The sequence below is a fragment of the Lepidochelys olivacea genome (genome assembly GCF_965140295.1).
Source record: "Lepidochelys olivacea isolate rLepOli2 genome assembly, chromosome: 5".
In the NCBI taxonomy this organism is placed as follows: domain Eukaryota; kingdom Metazoa; phylum Chordata; order Testudines; family Cheloniidae; genus Lepidochelys; species Lepidochelys olivacea.
In genome coordinates, this window is record NC_140415.1 from 95,847,970 (window position 1) to 95,865,161 (window position 17,192).

Genomic DNA, 17,192 nt, shown 5'->3' on the forward strand with positions numbered 1-17,192 from the left:
CCAGTGTGTAAAAGTTTCAGCTCTGGTGTTACATTTACTGCAAATAGGAGATATGAAGAGTCTAATTTATAACCCACTGCAGAGGTAACATACCACAGGGTTAGTTCGAACATTAAGTGTAGTATTTTTACAGTTAGAATTAAAGACAGCCTGACAGATCTTTGCAATTGCACCCCTCTGGGTGGTGTGTGGACAATGGTGTCATCTACCAGCTCTACCTTCCTATCCCCAAACATGAGAACATTTTAGTGTCAAAAATGAGAAACCTTTTAAAAAAGAGAATTGTAAGGTAACATATCGCCTTTGTCCAGCAAGTCAGATTGTATGCTGTAGCATAAGTGTCTGAACTGGCAGTCTGAAAGCCAAGCAATTTCTTCTGGGAAAAAGACTTGGGAGTACAAGAAAGTAAAACAGCAGGTTGACTCTTGGACGTTTCCTATTGTGGCCTCTCTCTTATAGAGAAAATTTAGATTATATGTCTTATTTCAACAAATACTGATTTATAATTGTAAACAGGGAGGACATTCCAAGAGAGAAAGGATTATAAAATTTTGATTCAAGGTCAAGATGGCTACTGTATCTCTTTGTGCCCACAAGCCTGTTCTGTAATGGGCAAACACTATTTTATAAATAGAGGACAGGAAAGAAGACACTGATTTATTTCCTGAAAGGTTTTAAATTGTTGAGGTTTTATCCCATTCAGTCCCTCCTGCTTGCCCCCTAAAAGGCAAGAATTTTTTTTCTAATATAGGCAAACTCAGTACTTAAGTGTGAAATTTAACTATGTGATTTTAAAACTCAGTAACTGGATGCGGCCAGTTAAATTCAAGGATTACTACGATAGTCCAATCTGATTTATTTTATTTTACACATGTAAGTGCTATCTATTATGAGGTCTCTATAGTGTTGTGGTACACCAATGCCTGGTGTCCCTGCAGGCTTCAAGGAATGAGTGAGCGAGGCTGAGAAAAGCCAGAAACCATAGGAAAAAGATGTGTCTTCTGCTTTACCCCTTCCCAAGTGTATCATTGGAGAGCTCAGCTGACTCGGTTGGCAGAGTTCAGTTTCCCTCACAGTCCAGTCTAGGCATCACCTCAGCCCTCCTTCCCTGACAGAAAAGGAACCAGGAAGGATTGGAATAGCCAGCTCCAGGAAAAGCAGCTCCCACTCCCATATGTAACTGCTTTATCCTATTCCCAATCTCAAGCAATACCTAGAAGAGTCAGGTTATGAACGAAATCATCCATCAAGCAACGCAAATCATTACACATCCTATTTCTAGCTTCAGAAAATGAGGAACAAACAAAGCAGGGCTATGTCTGAAAGATCTGGGTACGTTCTTAAAGGACACTTATTTCCACAATCCCATTTTACTATACCACGGACAATTCCATATTGCATATGGATGGCAGCTTTCTTACCCGTCCAAACTTTAATTATTACCATTTGATCTGACAAATGCTCCCAGGATCTCCTCCAGGATCCAGAGTAGTGTTAATACTGACTTTAAGGAAGACAGACATTCCCTATTATCTCTTCCCAGACAATTTTTCTGATTAGAACTCCGTACAGAGAGAAAACTGAAACGCACCCACAAAATGTTACAGTCTCTGGAGTATCTTGGTTTCTTGCTAAACACAGATGTATGGTATCAGGGAAGTCTATCAGAGGCCTGGGATGAAGATGAATATCATCAGGTACATCATTTCATCTCAGAAGAATTTTAAGGGATTTGTCACAGAAACAAAAATCCAGATCTTAGAGGAGCCTACTGGGAATGCTGATCTCATACACATACTTCACTGATCCGGGATTCCTGTGGTATCTATCCACTGCTTCCTGTTCTCCCCTCCACATCTCATCTGTTGGCAGAAATCAAGTTCCCATTGTGTATTCTGAGCAACGCTTAAGAAGTGAGTGCAGAGAATCAGACTTTTTTGAAGCAATCCACCCATTCATGAGCTTAGGAGAAGCTCCTGAGTGGAAGTGGAAAATGAGTAATTGGCTCCACAGATCTGGCCCGCCAGATTATCCAGAATAGAGATGGAAATTGATATCCAAAGGTTTGGGTTTGTTTTGTTAGGGGGAATTTCCCATGTTATATAAGAGAAGAAATTGTTGTGCTTTTCCTGAAAATATAGTTAATAAAATACGTAATTTAGGAAAGTAGAATTGAATTATTCCGTCTGTGGAACTCAAGGGAACTTTAAGGTGCAGGGCAATCCCCGACTGCCAGTGACTGACAGGTTCAGTTCTGCTCCCAAGCGTCAAACAAATCAAAGTGCCCACTGTAATTGATTTTTGGGTCTCAATACTCCAAAAAGAACATTTTCAGATAAGCAGAGATACATTTTCTTAATCGGACATTTTTGTTTTGGGCCTGTCTCTGATTCAGACCCACTGGTTTTTTGCAATCCCTGAAAGAAAGAGAGAGAGCGAACAAGCGCGTGTGTGTGTTTGTGTGCGTGTGCGCTCACACATAATGTATAAAGTGAATAATTGTGTATCTGTCTGTGTAGTATATGCCATTTCCACATTCTTGCAGCTTGAGAAATAGGCAGATCAGATACTATGCTTTTACAGTAATGTAATATCAGATATTTATAGACTAGTGTACACTATATCAGATAGATTTTTATTTTGCAGACAGACTGAAACCAAAGCCATTATGTGTTATGTCAGAATGAACATCCGAAATCTAACAGAATAAGCGGAGGAGACAATAAAGATCTTGACAGCCTTTCTGAGATCGCCCGCTCAACATAAAAATGTTCTGTTATACTTGGGAGGAAGCAGATATAGCATCCTTAGCCTACATGTCCTCCTGGGAAAGTATTTATGAAAAGATACAATCCTCTCTTTCTTTGTTCCATTTCTTATTTTGTTTTCGCAGCCTGACTTCTTTTGTGCAGTGTGATTGCCAGAGGTGTATATTTGGAGAAGTTGCTTGAAGGCTGTTGGTCATTTTTCAAATAATGGAAACCAAAAAAATTAAATGTATGGCTCACTGTGTGCACAAATTCCATGTTGTTTCTTGATGGATTTTTTTTAGCAAATAAATCGTGTATAAAAATAATGATTCAGGTTTTTGCATTAAACCAAGTACTCTGTCCAAAATAATTGTAATGTGCATGTTGATAAATTTATATTGCTTTTATTTGTTAGGCAACAGCTTAACAGAGATAGCCAGGCAACCTGGAGTTGGTATATGGAAAATATGAAAGCTGGACAGTAAGTGACTAAATGATCAGACCCCTTTGTTGCCCTGTAGTGTGATTGGCAGTAGTAGTACTAGACTATGTGTGTTAGCTTTGGATTCCTAGAGCTATTTACTTTTAAACAGTACCTAAATTGCATTGCTATATTTGCATCTTCCGCTGGCCTCCCTCTCCCCAAATAAACAAAGGAATCAATATATTCTGCTTCATGTAGGAAATGTCTAACATTCCATGAAGGAGAATGTGAACAGTTTTACTTTCTGTAACTTGTGTGTGTTCATCTTTAATTTTACTGACTAAATTAAATTTCTGATATTTATTCACAAAGGATGAGCTAGTCATCACAGAAGAGGATAATTTCTTTACTCTGCTCAACCCTGAATGACGTCAGAAGAATCAGTTCAAAGTTCACCTTTGCAATAATGTGTGTGAAGGGTGGAACTGGGAGCCTTTGAAGAGATTGGCAAGATAATTGCAAAATGCGTTTGTCAAGATGTTAATTCTAATCTGAACCCTTAACATCCCTATCTCCCCCTCCTCCCCCTCAACTTGGACTCATCTGTTCAGTAGGGTTCACTTAAGGGGGAATCTGCCGGAGATCCAGCAGGTGGTTTGTCATGGTGTTCCTTTGCTACATAACTGAAAGGGATTTATTTTTAAGAAGGGCTATGTTAATAGAGCTGATAATATAACTATTATAGTGTATGCTACAAGTGTCTTTTCTGTATCTCTACTATTGTGATACAATCGCATATAAAAGTTGAAGTGATGATTGCAGGTACATGTCAGTGAAATTAATTCATATTGTCTTTCAAGGATGTTTTAAAGAAAAAAAAAAAGTAGCTCCAAGCTATCTCATGGACTTTGTCTCCCTAATCCCTTTTCTGCTTCTTGTCATCTTTCACTGGCTTTTTATTTTTCTCTCCACATTATAGCAACACTCTTAGCATAAGAGGTTTGTCTTCTACAGTGGGGATTTTTAAATGTCTACGTAAAGTTGATACTACACAAACTGCAGTGATGAATGCTGGGTCCTCAGCTTTTGCATGTAAATAATTTAGGTGATAGTACCAAAAGCAACATTACCAATTTGCCATTATAACAATGTAAGAGAGGTAAAGCAAATAATTGGAACCAATGTGAACAGATATATGGCTTGATTCCCTTTTTGCATCAAATGTATGTCACTGCAATTCATTTGACTTCAGCGGGGTTACTTCTAATTTCAGTGAGAGAAGAATCAGGCCCATTGATATCTCTGTAACCAGAAATCAGAAGCCAACAAAAAGGACTAATTGGCAAAAGAATTAAAGGATGAAATTTGTAACATACAGTAAAGTGTACAGTACAATACTGGGACCAGAAAAATATCCAAGGTTTATGAAAACTATAGATATCTAAGTGACGAAGAGGGATTTCTTTTCAAAAGAAACAAATGCAATCAAGGGCTGAATGTCAGAAGAATAAAAGCCATCATGAGTCCATCCAAGCAAAACCAAGAGAAAAAACCCAGAAAGAGTGTTCAGTTAAGAAAAAGAGAAATTTAACTTACAAATCCTAAGTGAGTTTTCTGGTTGGTACAACTTACTGGCATATATCACAATTTAGATCAAACAGTTTTCACATAAAACAAAAAGGTATTACAGGAACAATTTCAATAAAGAGTGTAAAGAATTTCTTTTCTCTATAAATTTTAATGTAACAATGTGGTTCAAAACCGATACATATTATAAACTAAAATGGAAATTCTTGTTTAAGGCCTCCTGTTCAAGTCAACAGCAAAACTTCCAGTGCCTTCAGTGAAAGCAGGACTGGGCCTGATTCAGCAGATTAATTAAGGAGGTACTTCATTTTAAGTACTTACTTAACTCCATCCCTATTCATCAAAGAATCTAAGCACAAGCATGTGCTTAAAGATAAATACGTTGCTTAAGTGCTTTGCTGATTCTGAGCCTTTACTGAATAGCTATAGCAATTGCCTTGCAGTAATTATGCACTATTCTTAATATAAATATTTCTGAGCATCTTTGAAAGAGAGAATACATTTTATATTTCAATGGTGATATTGCCAATGAAAACTTAGTACCATACCTTTTGAATAGTGCAGCAGAGGCATTTGCTTCTTAGCATTTTGAGATACATTAATCTTAATTTCATTAAACAAGTGTTTTTTTCACAAGTACAATAGAGAATTCAGAAACTGAAAATACCCTCTGTTGTTCCTTTGGTCCAATGGGTTAGCCAATATTCAGGGCCTTGTATAGTTGTTTCTATTTGGATGAGAAATTGAAAATGAGAGTCAGGTGTTTTCTTTGGTGTAATCTTATTTGTTTACAAAAAATGTACACAAAGTCTGGTTTCCCTGAACATAGTGGAAACAAAAAATAAATAAATAATATTCTGGCAAAAGTTTATAGTGCAAATATGGCCTGTATCTGAGTGTCAATGGATAAAAACTCACCAGAGGGCAGCTATTCTAATCTTTCAGCATAACAATTCCTTTTATCATTATGCAGTGATTCATGAAAGTATCATGTACTTCAGTTGCAGTGATTAAATATGAACAAGCGTGTTGCAGTGAAGGAAAACTTTGGTTAACTGTGCTTTTTGATAAATATTGTCCTTATCACTTCTGGTTTTTTCCCTAACATCCCAGCATATATGATTATTAAATGTCTAATAAACAGAGGCAAAGTTACCTTTTTTGTTTGTTTTCATGAAAGAGTTCAGTAGCGATTGGACATCTAACACAATGAACGTCAGTGAAAATGAGATAGGATCTGTGGCTAAAATAGGGAAAGAACAAGTTAAATATTATCTAGACAAGTTAGATGTCTTCAAGTCACCAAGGCCTGATGAAATACCTACTAGAATACTCAAGTAGCTGACTAAGGAGATATCTGAGCCATTAGTGATTTATCTTCAGAAACTCACTGAAGATAGGGGAGATTCCAGAGGACTGGAAGAGGGCAAATATAGTGCCAATCTATAAAAAGGGAATAAGGACAACCAGGGGAATTATAGACAGTCAATTTAACTTCAGTATCTGGAAAGATAATGGAGCAAATAATCAAGCAATTGGTTTGCAAGCACTAGAAGATAAGGTCTTATTGGAAAACCCGGGACTAGAAGATAAGGTGATAAGTAACAGTCAACATGGATATGTCAAGAACAAACCATGTCAAGCCAACCTAATAGCTGTCTTTGACAGAGTAACAAGCCTTGCAGATGCGGAGTAAGCGGTAGATGTGGTATATCTTGACCTGAGTAAGGCTTTTGATACTGTCTGGCATGACCTTCTCATAAACAACCTAGGGAAATATAGCCTAGATGGAGCTACTATAAGCATAACTGTCTGGAAAACCGCTTCCTGAGAGTAATCATCAGTGGTTCACAGTCAAGCTGGAAGGGCATATTTAGTGGGGTCCCGCAGGGATCAGTCCTGGGTCCGGTTCTGTTCAATATCTTCATCAGTGATTTAGATAATGGCATAGAGAGTACACTTATAAAGTTTGCAGGCAGTACCAAACTGGGAGGGTTTGCGAATGCTTTGGAGGATAGGATTAGAATTCAAAATGATCTGGACAAACTGGAGAAATGGTTTGAAGTAAATAAGATGAAATTGAATAGGATAAACTACTTCACTTACAAAGGAACAATCAGTTGCACACATGCAAAATGGGAATTGACTGCCTAGGAAGGAGTACTGCAGAAAGGGATAGGGGCAGTGATGAGCTGCCAAAATCTTAACAGGTTCCCTCCTCACCCCACGAGGAGGTCGTTGCCCACCTCCGCCCCCCAGGACCCGTGCCCCATCCATCCCCCTCCCCTGACTGCCCCCAGAACCGGGCAAGAGGGTCTCGTGGGCCACCGTAGTGGGTGGCCACCCCACCCCTAAGAGCCAGAGGCACCTGCCGGGGGGCGAGGTGGGGAGTCCTGGCGGTGCTTACCTGGGGCAGCTCCCAGGAAGCATCCGGCAGGTCCCCCTGGCTCCTAGGGGTGGGGGAAGCGTAGTTGGGGGGGAGCAGGGGGAGTGGCCGCTCCCCCCATTGATCACATCAAAAGTGGCGCCTTAGGCGCTGACTCCCTGGGTGCTCCGGGGCTGGAGCACCCCCGGGGAAAAATTGGTAGGTGCAGAGCACCCACCGGCAGCTCCCCACCCCAGCTCACCTCACCTCACCTCCGCTCCGCCTCCTCCCCTGAACGCGCCGCCCCGCTCTGCTTCTCCGCACCCCCAGGCTTCCCGCGAATCAACTGTTCGGCGGGAAGCCGGGGAGAGCTGAGAAGCAGGCCGCGTCTTCCCACTCAGGCCGAGGGTGGCGGAGCTGAGCTGGGGTGGGGAGTGGTTCCCCTGCGCGTGTGTCCCCCCCTGCCCCGAGTTACCTGCTGCGGTGTGGACGGCCCTCCTTGCCCCCCCTCCCCCCCCCGCCGCCCGAGGTCACCTCCGCTCTACCTCCCTGGGCCTGAGCGGGAAGCCGCAGCTTGCTTCTCAGCCTGCCCCGGCTTCCCGCACGAACAGTTGATTCGTGGGAAGCCTGGGGGGGCGGAGAAGCAGAGCGGGGCGGCGCGTTCAGGGGAGGAGGCGGAGCGGAGGTGAGGTGAGCTGGGGTGGGGCGGGGAGCTGCTGGTGGGTGCTCTGCACCCACCAAATTTTCCCCTTGGGTGCTCCAGGGCTGGAGCACCCATGGAGTCGGCGCCTAAGGCTCCACTTTTGGCTGGTTAAATTAAGAAGCCCTTTTAGAACAACCGGTTCTAAAAGGGCTTCTAAATTTAACAACCGGTTCCAGCGAACCGGCTCCAGCTCACCACTGGATAGGGAGGTTGTAATGGATCACAAACTAAATGAGAGTCAACAGTGTAACACTGTTGCAACAAAAAGCAAACAACATTCTGGGATACCAGCAGGAGTGTTGTAAACAAGACATGAGAAATAATTCTTCTACTCTATTCCATATTGATAAGGCCTTAACTGGAGTATTGTGTCCAGTTCTGGGCAAGACATTTCAGGAAAGATGTGGACAACCTGGAGAAAGTCCAGAGGAGAGCAACAAAAAATTCTTAAAAATCTAGAAACCATGACCTGTGAGGAAATATTGAAAAAATTGGGTTTGTTTAGTCTGGAGAAGAGAAGACTTAGGGGAGACATGATAACAGTTTTCAAGTTTATAAGAGGTTGTTACAACCAAGAGCGTGAAAAATTGTTGTTCTTATCCTCTGAGGATAGGACAAGAAGCAATGGGCTTAAATTACAGCAAGGGAGGTTTAGATTGGGCATTAGGAAAAACTTCCTGTCAGGGGACTTAAACCTGGAACTAATTGCCTAGGGATGTTGTTGAATCTCCGTCATTGGAGGTTTTTAAGAACAGGTTAGACAAACTCCTATCAGGAATAGTCTAGTTATTACTTAGCCCTGTCTTGAGTACTGGGGACTGGACAATATGACCTATCAAGGTCCCTTCCAGTCCTACACTTCCTTGATTCTATTATTGGTATAAGTGCAGATAGGATTTCAATGGTATCCTGAGGAGGATTTTCATTGAAAAGACCTTTGCAGCTCACTAAGTAACACTTAAATGAATCAACTAATGAAATCAATGAGATTACTTTTGTGAACTTGGAGTATTCAGTGTACAAAGGAGTTGCATAATCAGACCGAGGTACAGCAGAACTAAACAGTTACATTCTAATAATCCTAAAATGTAAACAAAATACATTTCATGAGGGGGTGGGGAAAGCAGCAAACATTGCTTCCTAATATTTTAGTTTGACTAAAAATGACTCAGCTGAAAACTCTAAGTGGAACTATCTAAAAGCAGTGTAGTTAATAACTTATCCTTTCAGTTGAACTGACTGTACAGAACAGTATTGTATATGGGTTTGTTGAGAAATAAAAAGGAGTCTTGCAGTTTGTCTTTCATGCCACTATCACGCTTGTCCTTTTTTCTCTTTCAAATAAATAAAATAAAATTATTCTAACCCTATGCGTTTCAGTGGGCTGAACCATCAAAATGTCACTATTAATGTCTTTCAAATGTTAGCTAATTCTTAAGGACAATAGTCGGAGAACAGTATTCTCCTAAAACTCAGCATCCTTCAAAGCTGAAGCTCATTACTACTGTATGAGTCAGCTTAGGATAAAGAAAGAGGATACTGAGGTTTTTAGAACAAGGAAACAAAAGAGTATCTCCCTTCCTTTAAATTAGAAGAAATAATTCTGATGTTTTAAGAGGCTGTTTTGGCTTGAATAAGATTTTTGGTAAGAACAAAACCTCCAAATCTCTCCTATCCCAATACAAAATTTGCAAGGTTTTGGGTAACTTTTGCTGATGAATCTTGGTGCCTGTAACAGGGTGCTGCAGGGCCCGCTTGGCTCCTGAGCTGATAAAGTCACTTGGAGACCCTGGGTTCAGTAACCACCAGGGCAGTTTATTCACAGGTTGTGCTCCCACCACCTTTTCATCATACAAGTAGCCCTTTGTCAGGAAGGGGCACGCTACCTCCCTGCCTTTTCCCTTTCTTCCTGCTTCCCTTGCTCACCCCCCCCCCCTTTTCCTGAGGCTTTTATACAGCCCCAGACTAATTAGGCAGCAGCTGTCCCTGCTTTCCCAGTTAGGGCCAGGTGGTCTAACCAGCTCCAATTCACCTCCCTTAATCGGAGCTGAAGTGACAGAGGGCTGGCTCAGCGGTTCCTGCTCAGCGCCCTGTCACAGTGCCTAACTCTGCATTTCTTTGGGCGCCAAAACTCCCTTTGATGTCAGTGGGAATTCTGGATGTGTAAGGAATGCACAATTCTGTTGCAAGATTGTTATTTTGGACTACTTAGCAAAGTCATACCTAGACAATCAGTAGGTGTCCCAAGGCTTTGGGGACAGAACCACCACTTCAGTAGCTCGTAAGAGTGTATTCACTGTCAGTGGCTGCCAGACATAGAGGTGGTAGATTGTCCAATTACTGGCTGATACATTGATGGTTCTTTTCATATATATTCTGTTGTGCTATTTCTGACTAGCTCATCTGACAATCCTTGCTGATGCTTCACACCCAGTTGGGACTGGATAAAGGATTTGTCCTAGAAATGTGTCTGTACTGTTTCACAAGAGCTATGGTACATATTTAGTAGAATGCTGTCTCTTGTTATTTATTGGCTGTATTTAAAAGCTTTCTTTAATTTGTGCCAAATGCCTATTGTGGGGAAAGATGGATACAATATGCCAGAAAACACTCTTTGGAGCTTGCCGCTCATGGATCCTGATAATATACAATATTGTATGTTTTGCCATAATTTTATTGCCATATAATGACAAACACCATAATTAGTTTCATGGTATCTATACCCTGTAGTATCCTCAAAACATACATTGTTAATTGAAAAAAGTAGAAATAACTTGTTCTGTATTAAGCAAATTTTTCCTCTGAATAAGTGAATATTTAATGTATTAAATATGTGCTGAAACACAATGGTATAATCTCTCCTTTTCGATGTTTTGAATTTTCTTCTCAGCCATATGGTTGCCTTTGCACTCTAGCATAACATATTCTCTCTCCTTCCTTCAGCCTCATGGATATCAAAGCAGACTGTAAAATACCTATTTTAAGAATAACTTAGTAGACAGGATACTATGTAACTGACAGTATTTATTTTTTGCTGGCTGCATGGTATCCACATTTTAGACCTTGCTTTAACACAAAACAAATTTAAAAAATTAAATTATTTTATTAAAATTAAATTAAATATTTTAATAATTTTATTTGTTTTCCAAACTGAAATCAGAGTCTGTGTTTTCTGCTTGAATAGAAGATAGTTGTCAAGCATGAAGTGAGCATTATTTTCTTTCTCCTAGGAATTCTAAGTTAAATGTGTGTGAAAGAAGAGATACATTTCAGAAAACTATAGAACTGATCCTGTCACAATACACTAAACTAATGGGAATATTTAAATAAGGGACAGGGACACATCTCCATGCCTGGAATATAAACTAGACATGGGAATAGAATTACTTGTATCTTATGTTTTTGCTTGTCCTGATTCCTGGAGCTATTCTTTTAAGTTCTAGAGTAAAGAACTTTTTGTTGATCATAACTTACAAATGATTCTGCTGGGTTTTTCTTGTAGTTCCTTGCCAACATGTTTTAATCATGTTTAAGACATTGACATCTGCCCTAAAGATCACTTCCAGGAGGCAACTCCCTATCTTAAGGAGTGCTTTAAAGAATCTCCGTAGTTTGCAATATAATATTGTTTGACCTGTAGTTAGAGAGCATTTCTAGACATCCAATTTGTGCTTATTCTTTTAGTAGTCGTTATAGCCAGGTTTTGCTATAGAATCACGGTCCCCTTTTTAGGGGATTTCTTTGGACGGTAAAAGGCAACTGTACTTTTTTCCCTCAGTGTCTAAATCTACTGAGTTTGTAAACTGGTTATTGATTTTTTTTTTAATCTTAGTTTTATATACAGCAAGACTGCACCTGGGAAAACTGTAAGATAAAAGTGCAAATAGAACTTACTTTGAAAATTTGACTTACTGATTATATTTTAATGTGCAAATGGTAGCAGTTTATTGGCTTAAATAATTGAAATAGGACACACTTATTTTGCAGTAAGAGTGTCCGCCCACCCAGAGGCTTGCAACGGAATAATGAATTGCAATGGATTTGATTCTTTTAGTTCCAGTTATTGTGTGGACAACCCCTTAAAACCTTTTTTCTTCATTAGGAAAAAAGATGTTTGGATTTTTATCACATGTTCGCTAACAGGTGGTTAAATCCGAGTGGACAAAACACTATCATTTTAACACAGTATCAGAAGAGTAGTCGTATTAGTCTGGATCTGTAAAAGCAGCAAAGAGTCCTGTGTCACCTTATAGACTAACAGACATATTGGAGCGTAAGCTTTCGTGGGTGAATACCCACTTCGATGGATGCATGTCATCCGACAAAGTGGGTATTCAATGCATCCGACGAAGTGGATATTCACCCACGAAAGCTTATGCTCCAATACGTCTGTTAGTCTATAAGGTGCCACAGGACTCTTTGCCATTTTAACACAGGTTACCAGTGTAGCTTTAATAGTGTTTGCCTTGATCTGATAACCTCTGTTAAAACAATAACTGCCTTGTCCACACTAGGATTTTATTACATGTTACCGAGTGTTAGCTAGTATGGTTAAGAAACAACAACAACATCAAAACCACCTTTTTTTTCTAGTTGGATGCTTCCTTAGTCATCATTCTCCCTCAGCTCGCACACCACTGCTATCTATACACATTCACCATTTACTCTGAGTTACCAGTTCAACATTTCTTCCTGTCTCCAACCACCAAATTAATTTGTTTGAATGCAGATACTTATAAAATGTTCATCTTCATATGAATATGGATTACTTGATCTGGCATGTGCCCATCCCTGGTACACATTGTCCAAAAACCATGGGTTCAGCTGCTTACTAGATGTGTCAAAATAGGATGTCTTTTTGCCTGTCTCTAGCGGCATGAAACTAAATGATATGTTGATCCATATAAAATGTACAGAAATCTCTATGTGGATGAAGACTTCTCTCCTTTCTCATTCCCTGGGACCTCTTCCAGCTTTCTCATGCAGCCCTCCACACCCCCATGATACCATTTCTCCCAACTGCAGTGGCTCCTAGCCTAGCTTTTCCTCTAATCTAGAATTTCCCAAGGTATTTGGAATATATATTCACCTACCAAGGAAGTATATCTAGTATCTCTTAAATCAAAACAAAGTGGATTTGTCAAATCTCATATAAATCTGAAAAAAATAATGAAATAGCCAATTTGTAAATGTCAATTTTACAGCTTAAATACATTGTGTATGAGGTATCTGCAAACACAGAAAATAGGGTGAAAGTTACTGTTTTGTTTGTTTTAAATTAGGCCCATGCACAGTTAGTTCGAGAAGTTGATATAGAGAAGGTATCAGCATTTGAGAATCCCTACGTAGATGCAATAAAGAGTTTATGGAATGACCCTGGGATCCAAGAGTGTTATGACAGACGGCGGGAGTATCAGCTGTCAGACTCAACTAAATAGTAAGTATACATGGATATGGATAATTGGATATTTCTTATTTTTTTGTGTACTTTCTAATTTAAAATTCTGTTTATGTTTTAGAGTGGCTTGTAATGTTTGTGTCTACATGTACCAATATTATAAGCATGTGTAGGGACATACAATATACATATACACCAGCACATGCTTTGTACATGGAATTACAAAAGCTAAAGTTAGAGGGGATGGATCTCATTTACTGCTAGTACTGTAGTGTAGTTTTCCCAAAACAAGCATCCATTAGAATATAAAAAGCTGTGATAAGAGCTGTTAATAGAAATCTTTTACAATTATAATGATTAGTTTTTATTTATTGTATTCATGCCCTTGGGCTCCTTTGAATATCTCAGGGCTGGTCTCTACTATGGGGAGATCAACGCTGCTGCAATCGATGCAGCAGGGATCAATTTAGCGGGTCTAGTGAAGACCTGCTAAATTGGCAGAGCGCTCTCCAGTCGATCCTGGTACTCCAGCTCTCCGAGAAGAGTAAGGGAAGTTGACCGGAGAGCATCTCCCATCGACTCAGCGCAGTGAAGACACTGGGGGAAGTCGACCTAAGTTACGTCGACTCCAGCTACATTATTCACGTAGTTGGAGTAACGTAACTTAGGATGACTTACCCCAGTAGTGAAGACTGACTGGGCAGAGGGACAGCCTTGGACAGCTCTTTTGGGCCGAAGGTGCACACATGGGTGTGTGTACAGAAAGTAACACAAGTAGAGGTGAGGTTCTGAAATTCAGTGGTTGAAACTTAACAGAGTTGATAAGAATAGCATCCCTTCACTTGATTCCTGTCTTCGCTGCTCTTTTATTCCCTTCTTCAATATAACTGAGTGTTGTTTTGCAGTTCTGATGACAGGGAACTGAAAAACTTAAGCTGGTGTAATACTTCTTTTGGTGTCAGTGCCTTGGTTGTATAATATTTCTTATGCTAACGAAAGGGAAACTGATTGTTAAAAGATGCCTGATAGCTTGTTAATGTTCTTGTGTTTGTGCAACTGTGACTTACGTTTTTATGAAAATTGTTGGAAGCAGCAGGAAGAACAAACTGGACCTGAAACCAAAACAAAATATCTGTCAGGAAGGCCAGCTCTTAATTGAAAACTAAATTTAATTTTAAAAGGGAGCACAAAATACTTGCCACTCTTAGCACAATATAAGAAACTTCAGTTCAGTTAACTGGAAAAGAGAAAGCAATCTTTAAAGAATCTTTGGTTAAATTTGCCTCTAAAAATATTGCAAGTTGAATGCTTGATGTTATAAATCAACAATGAAGTATTAATCTGGTTAACCTTGGCCTGGAATCCTTTTCTGCTTATATTTTTTTAGTCACAAGTGTCATAAAATAGTGCTGTGGAGGTTTACAGTTGGAGTTTGAGCACAGTCTGCAGGCCAGCTCCAAAAAGTCTGACTGTACTGAGTTATTCTAATGAGATAGCTGAGGTAAAACTCTTCTGGAGAGACAGGAAATGCTTGCCCATGACTCAGAACTACTTGGTGATTCCATTAAAAGTAACTTTAATTAGCATATTTTTCTGATCATATGAGTTGCAAAAAATCACATAGCCTCCACTGGCTGTGCAGCCATGGTATCAGTTTTATTCTGGATGGAGCCTGTCCATTAGAGTGACAAATGAAATGGATCATCTCATTCCAGCCTCTCTTTGTTCAGATGGCAAAGCCACCATGTGGTTTGGCATAAATGGAGGCTCATCTTCAAGGGATGCCCAGAATGGAAATAAAGGCACAATTCAGCACTCACTGAAGTCAATGGGAAGACCCATTTATTTAAATTTGAGTTGTATTGGGCCTTAGGAGGTGTAATACAGGTCTTGATTGAGATTCATTTGCATAGAAGCATGAGGAAACCTGTCTAGCACCTACCTGTATCTCTGTCTCAAGACAACAATAGTAGTACCTCCTTAATATAATGTAAGCATTTGGGGAGCTACTGTAAGTTGTGGCAACCTGCCTTGATTGCCTGTAGGCATCTTTGCAACTTGGAGCTACCCAGAGTAGCCATAGTGGTTTGCGCTATGATGTCACCCCCTTCTACTCCTGGTATGCCCCTCCCACTCTTAGCACTCTTGCCAGAATGGGACTTGTTGTCCTACACAGCGCCTGGACTGGGGGGAATTCTCCCTCAGTCAGTATAGAGCTTGTATTGCTCTTGTGTAGTGGATAGTGGCATACAGGACCCAAAGAATCCCTCCTATCTGAAAATGCGTAATATTATATTTCATTAGCCAATAGTCTGAACAATCATACATTTTTTAAACTAGCAAAATTGTAAGGGAAATTTTATATCGGTTATATCCTTGAGAGTTGAAGTATGAGGAAAGTAAATTTTAGGGACTAACTAGGTTGATTGTTTGCTTTTTTGTGCTGTTACAGTGCTGAGAAGACCAGCAAGGTGAAATGGGCAGAGCCCAGCCTTTAAATTGGAACCACAAAAGCAAAGAGACTATAAGTCCAACTCCATACATAACTATAATACAGTTTTTTTTAATTGAAGTTGTTTTTTTAATGGTAGCATGAAAAAAATGGAAAGGGAGTAAGTGAGATTGGGGAATCTCATCATGCTTTGGGGTTCAATACTACCTCAGACAGAGTTCGACTGAGCTGCTTTAGATTTAGCAGGATCATTTATGGTTCCAAGAAATCATTCACAGCACTCACCATAATAGCTCCCTTGGGTAATATAAACAGTACTGCAATGGAGTTTATTATACAATCACAATAGCAAATTTCTGGTACGTTTCCTTATAAAAAGTAGTTATTTGCATTCACAGTAGCTAATTTTTTTTAACCTCAAAATGTTGCCATTTTATAACATGAGTAATTTTTATTTACTATTGTTTGCGATTTTTTAATATTAAAAGCTTCTAGTCCACATTATGGATTAATTACAACATTTAATTTAATAAGCAATCAAACGTCAGAAATGAGTCTCTATATTTTTATACACATCATATATATCTAATAAGTCTATTTGCAAATAAAATATGGAGACAAGAAAACCAAATAGTATAAACCAAACTAACTTTTGCTTTTTGAAAAATCATAATGTAGTCCGTTTAGGACTGAAAAATATATTCAGCTGCCATTAGCCTGGGGAGTCACTAGCCAGGGAGAAAGATACCTGTGTGACAAAGCATCCAGAACAAAACTTCCTGAAATTTAATGCTGGGACTTCCAAAGAAAGTTAAGTGCCCAATTCTCATTGACTTTCAGTAGGAGTTGAGCACCAAATTCTCTCAAACTGCTTTGAAAATGCTAGCCTACAGGAATAGAACAGTGGTATTAGATTTGATTGCCATATATTGACAATCACAATTTTATTTCCTATATTTTTCAAAATGTAACTTACTATGTCTCCCATGCTTTTATTCTACCTTCATCCCCTCGCTTGCTTCTCTCCACTTATTCCTCTCTTTATTTTCCTGTAACAGACAATAATGTATATTTTCCTAGGATGTTTTTAGTGTCAGTGGCTGTCCTCTCAGCAGGGCCCCTTCTTAAACAGTCAAAAAAGTTCTAACTGCATTCTCAGTATACAGTCCTTTCATTTTTTCTTCACCAGGCTGGCAACAGAACTCATCAAACACAAAACTCCAGAAGTCCAAAACAAACACAGTTTTATCTCAATTCCAACTCTACAGTTTTCTGTTCCTTGGCTTTCCTAAACTTACTGCCAGGCCTCCTGCCTGTGTCAGTCTCAGGCATTTCTCTGAAGTGCGAGGGCATGTGCACACATACACACGCACATCTAGGGCCGGCTCTAGGTTTTTTGCTGCCCCAAGCTCCGAGAGCACAACTGCCCAAGCAACAAAAAAAAAAGGGAGGTGGCCGGAATTTCTTTTTTCTAATTTATCCCATCATGTTCTGTCCCTCCGGTCTCCCACAT

The 17,192-nt window shown here is 39.7% G+C and overlaps 1 protein-coding gene across 1 annotated transcript in view; it reads left to right on the top strand.

The window, feature by feature from the left end:
• Positions 1-17,192, top strand: part of LOC311520864 (guanine nucleotide-binding protein G(q) subunit alpha) — a 230,259-nt gene that overhangs the window by 135,189 nt on the left and 77,878 nt on the right. Inside the window, exon 3 of the mRNA XM_084628732.1 lies at positions 13,112-13,266. Within this exon, the coding sequence (XP_084484858.1) occupies positions 13,112-13,266 (155 nt within the window). The remainder of the gene's footprint in view (positions 1-13,111; positions 13,267-17,192) is intronic.